The sequence below is a fragment of the Melozone crissalis genome, unplaced genomic scaffold (genome assembly GCF_028551555.1).
Source record: "Melozone crissalis strain CALT ecotype California unplaced genomic scaffold, PUWL_Pcris_2 ptg000014l_1, whole genome shotgun sequence".
Taxonomy (NCBI): domain Eukaryota; kingdom Metazoa; phylum Chordata; class Aves; order Passeriformes; family Passerellidae; genus Melozone; species Melozone crissalis.
In genome coordinates this window covers 1,899,128-1,913,338 of record NW_026535792.1, presented here as the reverse complement: position 1 = coordinate 1,913,338, position 14,211 = coordinate 1,899,128, and the positions used below count along the sequence as shown (strand labels likewise).

The 14,211-nt window shown below is 49.8% G+C and overlaps 3 protein-coding genes and 4 non-coding genes across 7 annotated transcripts in view; 1 reads left to right on the top strand and 6 right to left on the bottom strand.

Moving 5' to 3' along the window:
• MAP2K1 (mitogen-activated protein kinase kinase 1) overlaps window positions 1-4,693 on the top strand; it is a 32,078-nt gene extending 27,385 nt beyond the window's left edge. The window contains exons 8-11 of the mRNA XM_054272698.1: window positions 822-886; window positions 1,943-2,004; window positions 2,861-2,906; window positions 3,780-4,693. Of these exons, the coding sequence (XP_054128673.1) occupies window positions 822-886; window positions 1,943-2,004; window positions 2,861-2,906; window positions 3,780-3,893 (287 nt within the window). The 3' untranslated portion in view covers window positions 3,894-4,693. The remainder of the gene's footprint in view (window positions 1-821; window positions 887-1,942; window positions 2,005-2,860; window positions 2,907-3,779) is intronic.
• Window positions 4,694-5,118: 425 nt separating this feature from the next.
• Window positions 5,119-8,335, bottom strand: SNAPC5 (small nuclear RNA activating complex polypeptide 5). The gene is made up of 3 exons (XM_054272699.1): window positions 8,223-8,335; window positions 7,103-7,192; window positions 5,119-6,606 (listed from the first exon to the last, which is right to left on the bottom strand). The coding sequence occupies exons 1-3, from the start codon at window positions 8,310-8,312 to the stop codon at window positions 6,493-6,495; spliced, it is 294 nt and encodes a 97-aa protein (XP_054128674.1). The 5' UTR covers window positions 8,313-8,335; the 3' UTR covers window positions 5,119-6,492.
• Window positions 8,336-8,519: 184 nt separating this feature from the next.
• On the bottom strand, window positions 8,520-13,943 carry RPL4 (ribosomal protein L4). Its single transcript, XM_054272765.1, has 10 exons — window positions 13,914-13,943; window positions 12,486-12,657; window positions 11,166-11,272; window positions 10,713-10,851; window positions 10,269-10,393; window positions 9,912-10,041; window positions 9,336-9,492; window positions 9,123-9,206; window positions 8,821-8,941; window positions 8,520-8,749 (listed from the first exon to the last, which is right to left on the bottom strand). The coding sequence occupies exons 1-10, from the start codon at window positions 13,914-13,916 to the stop codon at window positions 8,600-8,602; spliced, it is 1,188 nt and encodes a 395-aa protein (XP_054128740.1). The 5' UTR covers window positions 13,917-13,943; the 3' UTR covers window positions 8,520-8,599.
• LOC128935104 (small nucleolar RNA SNORD18) lies at window positions 9,799-9,868 on the bottom strand. The gene has a single exon (XR_008482920.1). It is a non-coding gene; the product is annotated as a small nucleolar RNA SNORD18 (small nucleolar RNA).
• Window positions 10,916-11,015, bottom strand: LOC128935106 (small nucleolar RNA SNORD16). The gene has a single exon (XR_008482922.1). It is a non-coding gene; the product is annotated as a small nucleolar RNA SNORD16 (small nucleolar RNA).
• On the bottom strand, window positions 11,361-11,431 carry LOC128935105 (small nucleolar RNA SNORD18). The gene has a single exon (XR_008482921.1). It is a non-coding gene; the product is annotated as a small nucleolar RNA SNORD18 (small nucleolar RNA).
• LOC128935107 (small nucleolar RNA SNORD16) lies at window positions 12,725-12,825 on the bottom strand. Its single transcript, XR_008482923.1, has one exon. It is a non-coding gene; the product is annotated as a small nucleolar RNA SNORD16 (small nucleolar RNA).
• Window positions 13,944-14,211: the final 268 nt, after the last annotated feature.

The window sequence follows — 14,211 nt, the reverse complement described above, 5'->3', positions numbered from 1 at the left end:
TGAAAAACCTAGAGTTTAAGGTTTTAGAATATAACAAGATAGAATAAAACAAGATATAAAAGATATATATAAACAAGATATATATTATATCTATATAGATATAGATAGAATAAAACAAGATATAAAAGATATATATAAAACAAGATAGAAGTTTTAGAGCAGAAGCTGCTCCTTCTTCTTCACCTCCTTCTCCATGGGTTTGGGTGGTTTTGTGTAATTAGATAAAAAAGTCCACATTGTGAGCCACGGGTAGTTAGTTATTAGGTTAAAAGTAAAAATAATTGAAGTGTCATTTCCTAATTAGACAGTTTGCCCTTAAAAAGCCTTGTAGAGAGAAAGATAGAACTCCATTTTTAGTTTTAAGTGCTGTAAAACTCAAAATTTGTGAGACTATAATATAGATAAGAACCAATGAACATCTGAGTCTGAACAAGAAATACCATCTCACACATTTAATCCCAACCTTAACAAAAAAACCCCAAAACTCCACAAAGTGGTGCCCAGTGTGAGGCTCGAACTCACAAATTCAGACTTCATAATTTGATAAAAAACTGATAAAAAACCGAAAACCACTCTGAGATCCCAGTCTGGTGCTCTGGTTTTCTCCAAGATGCTGATCCCAGTGCAGCAGGATGATCCCAGTGAAGTGAATGCTTTGGGTCAGACCTGGAAATGTCTCCTTGCATGAAAGTATTTATTTCCCTGTTGCACCCTGTAAATCTGGGTGGGTGCCAGAAGTGTCAGACCTGGGTTTCCTAAAGCCATGGAGGCAGAGTGTCACTGATCCCAGTTTCTCCAATTTCTCTCCCATTTCTTCCCAGCCTATGGATCAGACAGCAGACCCCCAATGGCAATCTTTGAACTCCTGGATTACATCGTCAATGAGGTAATTTATAAACTTAAAAATCTGCACTTCACAGCTGTAAACTCTGAAAGCATCCTGGAATTTGGGGTTGGTGCTGTTTAGTCTGGTTTAGCCTTATGACAGTCACAATTCTCTTCTCTTTCAAAGCAAAAAAAGCATGCTCATGTTAGCTGTCATTTGTAGCAGCTGGATAACAATTGTTCCAGCTGGATGAATTATTGACAACTGTCCAGCTCACCCATTTGAAAGGCACAGTTGGTGTCTGGGTCCCTGCATTGCCTGTGCCATGATAAATTGATAAATTGCTTCTGTAACTCATCTGCTTGCACAATTCTCTCAGATTACAAATCTGTTTTGCATATTATATAAACCCCAATCTGCCAGCACTGACTCTAGGGATGGAGTTGCATTGAATCACTGCAGCTGCTGTGGTCCTGTATTGCAGCACCCCTGAGGGGTCAGTTTGGGCTGAAAAGCTGCAGTAGTTCAGAGTTTGGCAAGATTTTCTTGTGCCACCTCTGATTTAGCACAAAATTCTTCAGCAGGAGCTGCTCCCTCCAGCACAGGCTGTGCTGCAGTGAGGGAGGGGTGCAGGCCTTGTCTGCCCTGTGCATAAAATGAACTCAGTGTGAGGATGGGAACTTATCCCTGAGCCTGTGGCCTGAGGATGAGGCAATGATATGCAGGTTTATGCAGTCCCCCTTCTTTATTTGTCAGAATTCTGTCTGAATTCAGAGCCTGAACCAACTCATTGCCAGGGACATCCAAAGGATTATGGAACTAATGATGTGCAGGGCATCTTCCCTCAGCACTGTGGGGAATGACAGGGTGCTAATTAGTGCTCTGAGCCTTCCTTAATGAGAGCTGAGGCTGTGCTCCCCCCATCCAGGTGTGTGTGTGGAGAAAACAGAACAACCAACCAACCAAAACCCAACAAAACCCACCCATACCAGGGAAAATCTGGTTTAGAGCAATAACCCAGATCAGCCAGGGTTGCACAGCTTTGCTCAGCTGGGGACATCTAACTGTCCCACACTGAATGATTGCTGATTTTAAAACTGTATTTATTTATTACAGCCACCTCCAAAACTGCCCAATGGTGTCTTTGGTTCTGAATTTCAAGATTTTGTTAACAAATGGTGAGTATTTTCTCTATTTTCTGTGTGCTGAGTGGCAGAGGGACATGCTGGGCTCAGCTTTGTCTGTCAGGCCCTTGGCAATCAGAGTCCCTGCCCCAGGCCAGGGCAAATGGAAGGATTGCAATCAGCATAATCAATCCTTTTTGGGTGTTAATTACCTCACAGGCAGCAGGTGCATCCAGAGGAGCCCCAAGGCTGGGGGAGATTCCCCTCTTTAGCCCTGACTTTGTGCAGCTCAGAGCACGCCTTAGGGAGTGACCCCAGCACAAACAGCTCCTGCAGGGCTCAGGCACCTCCTCCTGCAGTGCTGGGCCATGGGGTGCTCAATCCTGCAGGCTCCAGGGGTTTGTCCTTGCCCCTGAGCCAACACCTTCATCCCAGCAGCCATTCCCCATCTCCTCACTGCCCCAGCTGCACCTCAGTGGTGCCAGCACTGAGCCAGTGCTAAGGGGGCAGCTCATTGCAGTTCAAATGTTTGTTTATTGATAAAATATCTCTATTTACAGCTTCCAAGAGGAAGGACAGTCACGCAATAGCTCTACTTGATCCTGAACTTGAGGAGACTTGGGGCAAAGAAATGTGAGGGATAAAAAGGGGTTCATGTTGTTTTACTTGAAATGGGATTTATCTCCCCAGCTTGGTTTAGACACTCATCAGTTTCAGGCAATCAGGATTTCTTACCTGGAGCTGTGGAACCCACAGAAGGGAACTGCAGGCTCCCATCTCTGTCTGAGAGGCACCTGGTGCTTTTATTGAGTGGTGTCAGACCAGAGCAGTCCAACCAACAGGACACAACTGGAGCCTTATTTTAAAAGATAATGGAGTGTAACTTATGCACCACTTTGTGTTTTCCCAGTTTAATTAAGAATCCTGCTGAGAGAGCCGACTTGAAGCAGCTGATGGTGAGTGAAGGTTTTTAATTTGATCTCAGAGCCCTTTCCCAGGCAGGTTGGGTTCCCCAGCTGCCCAGAGCAGTGGCTTGAGGGTGGCTGGTGGCCCATGAGCAGCTCAGCTTGGGCAGGAGCAGCTTTTCTGAGCTAGAGAGCAAGGGGCTGCAGGTCTCACACCTCCTACAACAGGGACTGTCAAGGAGACCAAAACCTGGTGGGTTGTGGAGTCTGCCATTTGATAATCACAATGGGTGACTTAATTAATTAACAAAAGAATTCTCTCTTGAGTCTATTAGTTAATAATAAAGTATTGATTAATACTTTTAGGAGGACAAAAGAATAAAGCTCCACATACCATATGGACTAATTAAATACATTTTTAATCATCTGTTGTGAAACACAAGATTTGTCACTGTTTTACCAGCTTTGTCTGGCAAAGTCTGTAGAGCTCAGCACACATCCTGCATTTTTCCCTGGGTGAAATAACCAGATCAGTCTCAGTGCATCTTTTTATGGTTTTAAGTGTAGTGCCAGCACTTCAGTTGTACTGCAGGTTTTCCCTGACCATGCTGCACAATAATGGTGCAAAATGCAAAGAGACTCTTTTTATCACAAAAAGCCTTTCAGCACCCAGGCAGACACTTTCCAGAGTATTACCCTGAGAGCCTAAGCCACATCCTCATCATTTCTGTGGTGCAGAGGCACTGGCAGGATTCCTCTGGGATACTTTTCCTGGTTCTGGCTGTTCCCTTTCTGAGGGAATTTCTCCTCGTGCTCTGTAAAGTGTCACAGCTCGGTTGCTCCAGGTGGATTTGTGGGTGCTCCTGAGGGCTGCTCCTGAGCAGCCTGAGGGCTGGCACCCTGACCCTGTTCTCCTGTGCCCAGATCCATGCTTTCATCAAGAGATCCGAGGCGGAGGAGGTGGATTTTGCGGGGTGGCTCTGCTCCACCATCGGCCTTAACCAGCCCAGCACCCCCACGCACGCCGCCGGCGTCTGAGCCCGGGGCCAGCTCCTGGACTGTACCTCTGGTGACAACCACGCTCTCCTGGTCCTCTCTCCTCAGCTTGTACCTGTTCCAACATGTATTTCACCTCTTGAGGAAGAATGTCTTGATAGCATGTGCCAAAACGGTTTTAAATCTCGTCCTAAACTAATTGGTATCGTTCCGGGTTCCGTCGTTCACTGACCAAATGTAAGCTGTGTAAGTTCCAGTGCTTGCTGATTTTAGGTGATTATGGATATTCTTTCTTAATGAAAATATCACTGGGGCGGGGGGGGTTGGCCCCTGGCTTGTTTGAACCTTATCAAGACTCTTTGTAAATCGTTGGTACTTCAATCATGCTTTCCCCGAGCTCCTGGGCTCGGGGTCGGGATGCTCCGAGCCTGTCTGTGAGCATGCTTTGCTGCTGCCCAGCTGTTCCCAAAAGTTAGGCTCCAATTTTGCTGTTGTCTAGAGATCTCTCTCTCTTTGCAGGTGAAGAAGGCAAGAGCTCTGCATTTCTCAGAATGCACAGGGCGATATTCTAATTGTAGACTTGTTCATATTTCTATATTTATTTTTCGAACATATCATCATCCTTGGATTTAGTGATGTATGTCTTTCTAATTGATTTTTAAAAGTTAGTTCTTGGAAGTGTCCTATGGAATCAAGACAATGATCCAAGCACTTTGCTTTCTTTTAACCTAAAGAGTCATGACAACTGTGTTCAGTGTCTAAAAGTGTATGAAAATCCTTTATTGTTTTATTCTCTCAGATGTTTAGCAATGGGTTCTCTTAATAAATATATTATCAAGTAACTTCTTGAAGCTTTTTTTAAAACTTGACCAAGGCTTTTAATCTGGTCACTGCACTATAAATTTCAGCTCTTTGAAAGGATGCTTGGGATGAGGAAATGCCTGAAATTCTTCCCCAGCAGGAATCCCCATCAGAGGGCCATGAACTTCCACATGGCCAAAGGATCAGGTATCAAAGGGCTGGCACAGCCCGGGCCAGCAGGGGCAGGAAATGACTCCTGGACAATCCAGGCCTGTCCTGGCTGCAGTGAGACCTGAAGTGACAGCTGGGAGGGTGTAAATTAAACTCTTTCCTGAGCTTTACCTACCCCAGCAAACAGAGCCTTTAGTGTTTGCTAAAGAAATGCACAGCAAGGTTTGGGAGCCTGAACTCCCACTTTGGGTTGTCCCCCCAGACAGCAATAATTTGGGCACTGCAAGCACAGCTCTAAGGACAGCAGGAAAAGAACTTTATTGCAACATGCACTAGAACTGGGCTGTTCAAATCCAAAAGCACTCGTTCACAAAAGCAGCAGGAATTCTATCCATCAAAACTACTCTGGACCATGCTGGGCACACATAACATTTTTCAACAGTCAAAATTACCCTCTGGAGTTGAAATGTGCCAAGGAAGGCCAGGATGGCTCTTCACACACATCACTGCAAGGGTTTATTTGACCACAGCAGTTTTGGCTCAGACTTCAGGGATTTTTTACCTGTCAGGCTTGGGAAAGCTTTGTTAAACAATCTCTTCGCTCCTGTTCTGAATTCCTTCATTAAGACATTCAGGATCCTCAAAACCCAAATAGTCTTTAGTACAGGATGAAGCCACATTTACATCCCAACAGTTTCCATTGGTACAAACCAAACAAGAGCCAAATTAACATCATTAAACAGTGGCAGGAATTCACTGGAGGCTGAATGTCAGTTCTGACCACCCCCAGGACATCAGACACTTTTCCAAATGCAAGAATTGTGGAGATTTCACATCACTTTCCATTTATAACTCAGTTCTTAAACTCCTCATGATCCTCCTTGAGAATCACATGAAATCAGACGACCTGGCCTTGATTTGTGAGGTTACAATGAGAGAAAAAGGAAATAACAGCAATTTAAGAGTATTAGCTTAGTACGAGCACCACGGATCATTTCTTAGTCTACAATTTGTGGACAAATAAAAGGCTCCTTGCTGCTGCTCTGAAGGAGCAGAAGTTCAAAGTCCTGCTCTGGGACAGACTGACAGAGCTGAAGAGCACCAGGGGGACAGAGGGACCTCCCTGCTGTGCCCAGAACTGGGCTGACACCGGGAGGACTCGGAGTAACTCCATGAACTGAGAACACAGCAGCTGCAGGCTGGAGACAGCCCTGGACACATCTTTTCTCATCTTTCTGTATCTTAAACTGCCAGTTTAAGCAAATGAGGTTAGGATGTTATCACTGGGGCAGCAGCAGCTCCAGGACCTGGATTTGTTTCTCACATCAGAAAGTGAGAACAGACAAGTTATTGCTTTTAGTGCATGTGTTAATTGGTCTGGTTGATCATTTGCTTCTCCCTTCCACATACAGAGATGTTGTAAGAGCTACATTAGGTTCGAAATGTGGAATGGATTATGCTACATATTTGTGCAGCAGATTTTCATTCTTTCAACATCTGAGTCAAGATGTGCCCAGCCTGGGAAGTTCCCGTGTTCAGTGTCACTGCCCTCGACTCTGGCATGTCAAACAGTTCATACCCACACAGCACAACATGGAAATCACTTGGTGAGTTTCAGATGAATGAAGAAGAAATTCCTGAGTCTGTATTAAAAACCATCTCTGATCTCTCAAGAATCAGATTCCTCCTCCTCTTCCTCCTCCTCCTCCTCTTTATCATCCTGAAGACTGAGGTGTAACTCAGTTTGATTGATGGCAGCCTCATTGTCCATCTGCCCAAGAGTCTGTCAGAGAAAAGGGCTGATTACCAAACCCAGCACAAACACCAAACACTTCTCAATCACTGTTAGAGCTGTGCAGTCACTGTTAATTAAAGATCCCAGAGCTGGAACTGAGGGCCCAGCACAGCAACAAGGCCCTGCTCTCCATGGCAAAGCTGCACCTGGGCCAGGCTGGCCAGGTATTGAGTGGAAAGCAGCAGCACCTGTGCCTCCATCCCAGGGTCACAAGCATTAAACAGAATATTTAACACATGGGGAACTGAGCCTGCAGCACACAGCTATTTCCCAATGCCCCTGGAAACACCGTGCTGCTTCTGGGGATGGGAAAAGGTGAAACCCGCAAAACACCAGCAGCAGAACTGACATTGTACAGTGAGCTTTGCAGTGATGGGAAGCATCAGTGAGGTGACACGAGGAGCTGCACAGGAGAACCATGCAGAGCTCTGTTCATGCTCCCAGCCAGCCGTGGGGCCCCCTCCGAGCCCAGGGACCCCCTTACCTGCTGAGTGTCCTCGGCCAGGGCTGGCAGGGGCACAGAGACGTTCTCCTCGCCGGCCCTGATCATGGACTGCAGCGCCAGCTCCTCCACCTGCAGGGACCGCACTGAGCACTGCCGGCACTGTCACCGCATCCCGGCATTGTCACCGCACCCCGGCATTGTCACCGCATCCCAGCATTGTCACCGCACCCCGGCACTGTCACTGCATCCCGGCATTGTCACGGCATCCCAGCACTGTCACTGCATCCCGGCACTGTCACCGCACCCCGGCGCTGGCAACGGCACCCCCGGGACACTCCCCTGCCTAACCCTGTTTATCAATTCCCACTCCGAACTCTGGGTTTTTTACCTGTTAAAGCTTCGTTAAATCTCCTGCTCTAAATTCTGTTCTAAGCGCCTTTATTATGATATGCATGAGTCTCTAAACCCAGTAGTCTTCAGTTCCACTCCTCAAACTATCCCTTCTCCATCCCTCAGCTAAGGCAAACCCTGCACTCACATTTACCTCTTAGCAATGTATCCTGCTCATACTCACATTTATCTCTTGATGTACTCTACACACACTCACATTTACCTCTTAGAGATGTATCCTGTGCTCACTCACATTTATCTCCTAATGTATCCTACATGCATCACACTCACATTTACCGCTTACAGACATATCCTACATACACTCGCACATTCAGCTCCTAATGTACATATTCACACACAATTACAGGTACCTCTAACAGATATACCCTACACATATTCGCAATTACATTTACCTCTTTAAGATGCACCCTGCACAATTACATTTACCTCATTTAGGTGTACCCTGCACGATTACATTTACCTCTTTGAGATACACCCTGCACACAGTTACCTTTACCTCTCAGAGCACCGCAGATGGATCCCCCTTTCCCAGAGCACCTGTGAGCAATTCCCCGCTCCCTCCCCGAGCCCCGGCGGGGCGCAGGGCCCGTCCCGCGGCGGAGCGCGGCCGCGCAGGGCTGAGGGGCTGGCCCGGCCGCGCAGGGCTGAGGGACAGGCCCGGCCGCGCAGGGCTGAGGGGCAGGCCCGGCCCCGCCGCTCCCGTTCCCGTTCCCAGGCCGCCCCCGCAGCCCCGGCAGTCCCCGCGCACCCGCAGCCGGCGGAGCTGGTCGTGCAGCGCCGCCTTGACCCGCAGCAGCGTCTCCTCCTCGCGGCGCAGCTCCTGCAGCCGGCTCAGCATCGTCCCCGCCGGGGCACCGACCAACCGCCCCGCCCCCTGACGTCACGGCCCGCCCGCCTGACGCCACAGCGCCGCACCGCGGCCGCCCCCGCGCGGCCACCGCCGGTCACTGCACCCGCGGGCTCGGCCTCAGCCACGCCGCCCTCCTCCTCCTCCTCCTCGCCCCGGAAGTTCGAACGCTGCTCGCACACGCACACCCGACACGGCTTTCCGTATTCCAACAACGTTTATTAGGGACAGCCCGCGGGCACAGCCCCCGCGGGAACCCCGGGGCAGCACGGCAGCGGTTATGCCTTGGCCTCGGCCTTTGCCGCGGGCTTGGCGGCCTTGGCTGTCTTGGCCTTCTTGGCAGGGGGCTCTGCCTTGGGTGCAGCCGGGGCCTTGGCAGCTGCCAGCTTAGCCAGGGCCTTGGCTTTCTTCTCTTCTTTGAGTTTGTGCTAGAACAGACAGAGAGATGATCAGTCAGGGCACCACCTGAAGCCCAGCCCCAGCCCTGGCACCCACTCACGTTCTGCGCGTGCCGCAGGATGGTGTTGCGCCGCATGGTTTTGGCGTACGGGTTCAGCTTGATCATGATTCTCAGGTTCTTCAGTGGGTTCTTCTTCAGGACCCTGCGCTGAATCTTCTTCCTGAAAAGCACAGCCACGTTGTATCATCAGTGTATTTCGCAACGCCACTTCTGCTAAATTCTCCCTGAGATCTGGACAGCTGCAACGCCTTGTGTTCATACCCAGAAATTAGGAAATCCCAGCCTGAAACCAATTTCAAACCTCCCCACACAGCCTTTGTTCATGAAATCAAATCACTCACTTTGGAGCACGCAGGGCTTTCTGGATTTCCTGGCTTCTCATGATTCTTCCAATATCCGTATTGGTCATCTTGTGCATGGGCAGGCTGCAAAACCAACATTCAGAGTGTGAGTGGGTGATAGAATCACGGCTAATTCACCACATTCAGGAGCAAGCCCCGGTATCCCTTTTCCTGGGAAAAAGGGGAAACCTTCCTGCCCCCCGGCTGACTCACTTGTAGTCGCTCTTGAGCGTGGCTGCCTTGCGCCAGGTGCCGTACAGATCGTCCAGCTTGCGGAACGCGCTCTCGGTCCAGATGCAGAAACGCCCCACGTGGCCCCCGGGAGCGAGGCGCAGCAGGTTCAGCTTGTTCACGTTCAGCAGAGTGATTCCTGCGGGAAAGCAGGCAAAGCAACCTCTTCAGTTTGTGATTGAAATTGAGGATTGTGAGGCTAAGCAGTAGATAAGATGTAGAAAGAGGCTGAGGGTTTTTAGCTTTGATATTACACAGCTACACATACCTCAGTATGAACATCTACTAAATTTTAAATTAATAATAAGCCTATTTCCAGTGGCAAACTAACCAGCCTCATTTTTAACTGCCCCAAACACAGTTGAGGGCTGGAACAGCTGCAATATTTGTCACCAACACCCTAAACATCACCCCAGCAGGTTCTTAGAAAGATCAACCACTGCAGCCAGTCAGCACTTCCACTCAATCATGTGTTTCAGAAACACGGACCATGAAGTGGAATCTCATCATTCCAGGCAGTGTCCCAGCAGAGCAGGGAGCGTGTCCCAGGTTAGTTACCGGGGATGTTCCGGAAAGCTCTGATGATGCCGTTGTCCTCGTTGTAGATGATGCAGGGTCCCCTGCGCTGGATGCGGCGCCGATTCCTCATCTTGCCCTTCCCGGCCCGCATGCGCTGGGAGGCGTAAACCTGGGAAAAGCAGAAACTCAACATCCCAAGGGCCCACAGCCCAGCAGCCAGACCCAACACAACATGGTCAGAACTTCACCATCGTCACTGCACATCTGCAACACGGACCGGTGACATGTTCATCATTCTCCAGAGTCAAAGCACAGAACTATTCAAATTCCTACTCTAATAACTGCACGGCTGAATCACCTGGGTTCTGCCCTTCAGATCACACCTTCCCAGCTCACCTTTTTGATGTCATTCCAAGCTTTAAGCTTCTTCAGGAGGAGAACAGCTTCCTTGGTCTTCTTGTAGCCCTCAACCTTGTCCTCAACAACCAGAGGAAGTTCTGGAATCTCCTCGATACGGTGGCCTAGACAGGATTTCACAAGACACTCAGTACTGCTCACTGACCTTGGCTGGACCATTCCTCAAGGTTATTTTTTTGTATATTCATAAATAATTTATGATAAATTAAATTCATGACAGAAATTCATTAAACGAAGTCAAGCACAGTAACCAGAGCAGTGAAGTTCCAGGGTCTTACAGGTCTCACACAGGACTTTGTGTACCCAAGTGTCAGGTCTTTGCCTCCACGAACAGAAATCAAACCACACTGCAAGAGTCCATCTAAGCCAGCCCAAGTAACCAACGCTGGCTCAGACAAACAATTGCAGAGGCAGAATTCTCACCTTTGGACATGACCAGAGCTGGCAGGGCCGAGGCAGCCAGAGCAGAGCAGATGGCGTAACGCTTCTGCATGATGTTCACCCTGCGGTGCCAGCGCCGCCAGGTCTTGGTCGGGGCGAACATGCGGCCACCACGACACATCTGGGAGCTGCAGTTAAGGACAACTTCGTGGAGCTTTCTTATCCCAAAGTGACTCCTTATTGCTTGCTCAGCATTAATGGGTCGTCAACCACCTGTGCCAGGATTCTGACAGCAGGCAACTGTCCCTGGGCACAGGGTAAGGCGCAAATTACGACATCATGGCAAGACAGAATGGCTCATGTGGTTTGAGAGTGGGAATCACATCACATCAATCTGAGCTGCAGCCATTACCTCAAGAAAAAGATTCCATCTCTAACATTTAGATAATTAAAAACGTTTCTGCTGGCTGAGCCAGCACAGCCATGGAAGGATACGTTGCCAAAGGCACCCTGGCCAGAGCGGTGAGTGCCACCACCCCGGACACGCGGGATTCGAGCAACAGCTCTGCCAGTACCCCATGACTCAGCACTGGTCTGGTGACCTGCAACAGATAGAGAGACATTGTGAGGGTCATTCAGGTGACAGCACTGCCATGCTCCCGCAGTCAGAGGGATGCTGAACTCAGGGCACCGATCAGAACTTCCACCCAATCATGTGTTTCAGAAACACGGACCAATGAAGTGGAATCTCATCATGTCAGTGTAACAAATCTTGATCAAGAAAACTTAATCCTAGTCTGTTAATGTACCTGATTCTGACCTAACATCTTTAAGACTTAGTTTACGCTTGATCCTCAATCTGGAGGGCTGATATGGCACTGCTGTACATAGCAAGTTAGGATGTTTGTGTGAAACTTAGAAATAAGGTTTAGAAGGCATGTTCCCAGCACAGACTTCTTGGGAAGCAGAAGTTATCTGCACAAACAAGAGAAGCAAATCTAACAAATGCCCATTCTCCCAGTTTTTCCTGGGAGAATGCCTCAAGCAAGTTTTACGAGGTCAATGTAGAGCAGGGATTTCACCTGGAACACTTTCAGCCATGTTACGTTTTTCCTGCAATGATGATTTCATCTGAGGGCTGTGATACCTCCAGCAATGTGCACTTCAAGCAAGACCATAGAATACCCCCTCAGAATAATAAAACTGCTGCATTTTAAACCATTTAAAACCACACTGTTAACAACTAGCCTTGCCTTTTACACAGAACTCCACAGATAAGCACTTCTCTTATCCTAACTCCAGCTTAATTTCCATGTGAGCTCTCTGCAGTGCAGCCCTGATGCCTTGTGAAGGCTGGCCTGGAACAGAGGCTAGATGGAGTTAAATAAAGTAGGGAGGCTTATTTATCAGGAGGATACACCTTGGGCAGTCAGGGCTGCACTACAAGAGCCCAGCCAGGGCTACACCCAAGATGAACCAAAATGGTCACAAAAATGGATGCCTGGTCATGGGGTCTCATATTTTATAAGTTTTGGTCTATTAGCATATTGGTGTTAATTGCCCAATTACATCTTTAGCTTATGCAGTCCCATCCTTCTTGTTTTTCTCTCTCCAGCCCACGGTGTTTGTGCTCCTGGGCTGAGACTTGGATCATCTGTCCTTGGTGCCCAGCTAGAGAAGGAATTGTTTTGTGTCCCTGCTCTGTGCAGGGAGCTCCCCATCCCTCATGTGCAGCTCAGACTGCAGCAGTGCACACAGCATAGCACTCAGCAGCTGAACAGCACAAGGGGCAGCGCTGGGAGTGCCCAGCCGTACCTGCGAGCTCGCTGACGGCGTAGGGCTGCCGGTTGTTCTTGCGCAGGTTGGTGTGCACGAAGTTGACCACGTCGGGCCGGATGGGCGCCTTGAACACGGCGGGCAGCGTCACGTTCTTGCCCGACGCCTCCCCCTTCTCGGAGTACACGGAGATCAGCGGCCGAGCGCAAGCCTGGGGAGGCACAAACCTATTAAGTACAGAGTGGAGGGAGTTCCTGGTGTTGGAACCCCTGAGGTATTGCTCAGAACAGAGGAGTCGTCAGCTCGGCAGCGCCAGCACACTGACAGCAGGCAACTGTCGCTGGGCACTGGATAAGACGCAAATTACATCATCACAGCAATATTGTGCTCCAGAGCTCACCCCAGAGAGCTGCACCTGCATTCCCAAGGAATTGATACAATTCGGCCTCTGGGCTCTGTAATAAACCCCCTCCAAACTACCTCCCAGCTACTATTTAAAAAACCCACCTGTGTTAACCAAACATTTGTAATTCATTTAAGAAATACTGTAACCAGCTCATCAGTGTCAGAGGACACTGAACGACCCCTGATGCTTTAAAATTTGTGCACTGAAAAATAAAGCTGCTCTCAGCACCAGCTGTCTGTCAAAAGGCTGAAAGGATGCCCAAAAATAGCCAGAGGATGAGCAGCAGCTTTTAAAAAAAATGTTTTAGCATTATGTTTTATCGGTTGTTAATTAATCTGGTGGTAACTGTACAAGCAAAGCATTTTGCTTCCCCTTCCCACCTGCAGTTCATTTTAGAGGTATTAAAATGCTTCCGAACTCCAAACTAAGTAGCCAATAGCACCATCTCTGCATGTGACACTGGTCCCACGCAAGGCTAGGGCCCCTAGTGTTAACCCAGACCCCAACACAAGCAACAAACTCGGCTAGGGTGAAGGCATCTGAGCACAATCTCAGCTGTATTGGCAAGAAAAACTGTTCATTTGCAACCTGATTCTAAACCAAGGCCTCTTAAAACCTGTTTTGCAAAAAAAAATAGGTTAAAATAAGAAATACATGCAAGCCGTTCTTCCCACTCTAGATGGGCGCAAACGCTCCCGTGGGGCCTGTTTCGCTTTAGATAAATACATCAGGAAACTACAAAGCGCTGCTAGATGGCGATGGGGACACATCCCATCCCTTTCCGTGCCCATGGAAAGGAGAACTTTGGGCCGACCAGGCCGAGCTCCCTCCCGCGGCCTCCCCGGCCCGGCCCCGCTCGGTGGCTCACGGGCTCCACGCGGCCGCCGAGCCCTGACGGGCCCAAAATGGCGGCCGCGCGCCCCACGCCGCCAGCGCGGGCCCCCGAGCTGCCCGTGGCTCGGCCCTGCCCGCTGGACCCGGCTCCCCCGGGCCGGCCCCGCTGTCCTCCCCGCTTCCCCCCGGTCCCCGCTGCCCCGGGCCGGGCCCGGCGCTCCCCTCACCATGGCGGCGGAGCTGCTCGTGCGGCCGCCCGCCTGCGCCGCGCCCCGACCGGAAAAGGAAGGACTCGTCACACTCCCGTCACTATGTCTATGTCCCTCCGCCTTCTGACCGCCACTCCTGCCGCGCCGGCCGGTTAACCCCCGACACCCAGCCCAAGTTCGGAACCGAGCTCCAGCCCCGGTCCCCGTCTCTATCCAAGTTCCTTCGGCCCCGCCGCGCCCATCCCGAGCTCTTCGGGCGCCTCTGTCCCGCTCAGTTCCCGGCCAAAGCAGGGGACTCTGTTCCGGCGGAGGGATC

Excerpts from the sequence above, each read along its gene's own strand:
- SNAPC5 (XM_054272699.1), bottom strand. The coding sequence starts at position 8,312 with ATGCTGAGCCGGCTGCAGGAGCTGCGCCGCGAGGAGGAGACGCTGCTG. Across the intron at positions 7,193-8,222 it reads ACCAGCTCCGCCGGCTGCGG|GTGGAGGAGCTGGCGCTGCA; the intron begins GTGCGCGGGGAC and ends CGGTCCCTGCAG. Across the intron at positions 6,607-7,102 it reads TGGCCGAGGACACTCAGCAG|ACTCTTGGGCAGATGGACAA; the intron begins GTAAGGGGGTCC and ends TTTCTCTGACAG.
- RPL4 (XM_054272765.1), bottom strand. Across the intron at positions 10,042-10,268 it reads CTTGGAATGACATCAAAAAG|GTTTACGCCTCCCAGCGCAT; the intron begins GTGAGCTGGGAA and ends TGCTTTTCCCAG. Across the intron at positions 9,207-9,335 it reads ACGCTCAAGAGCGACTACAA|CCTGCCCATGCACAAGATGA; the intron begins GTGAGTCAGCCG and ends TTGGTTTTGCAG.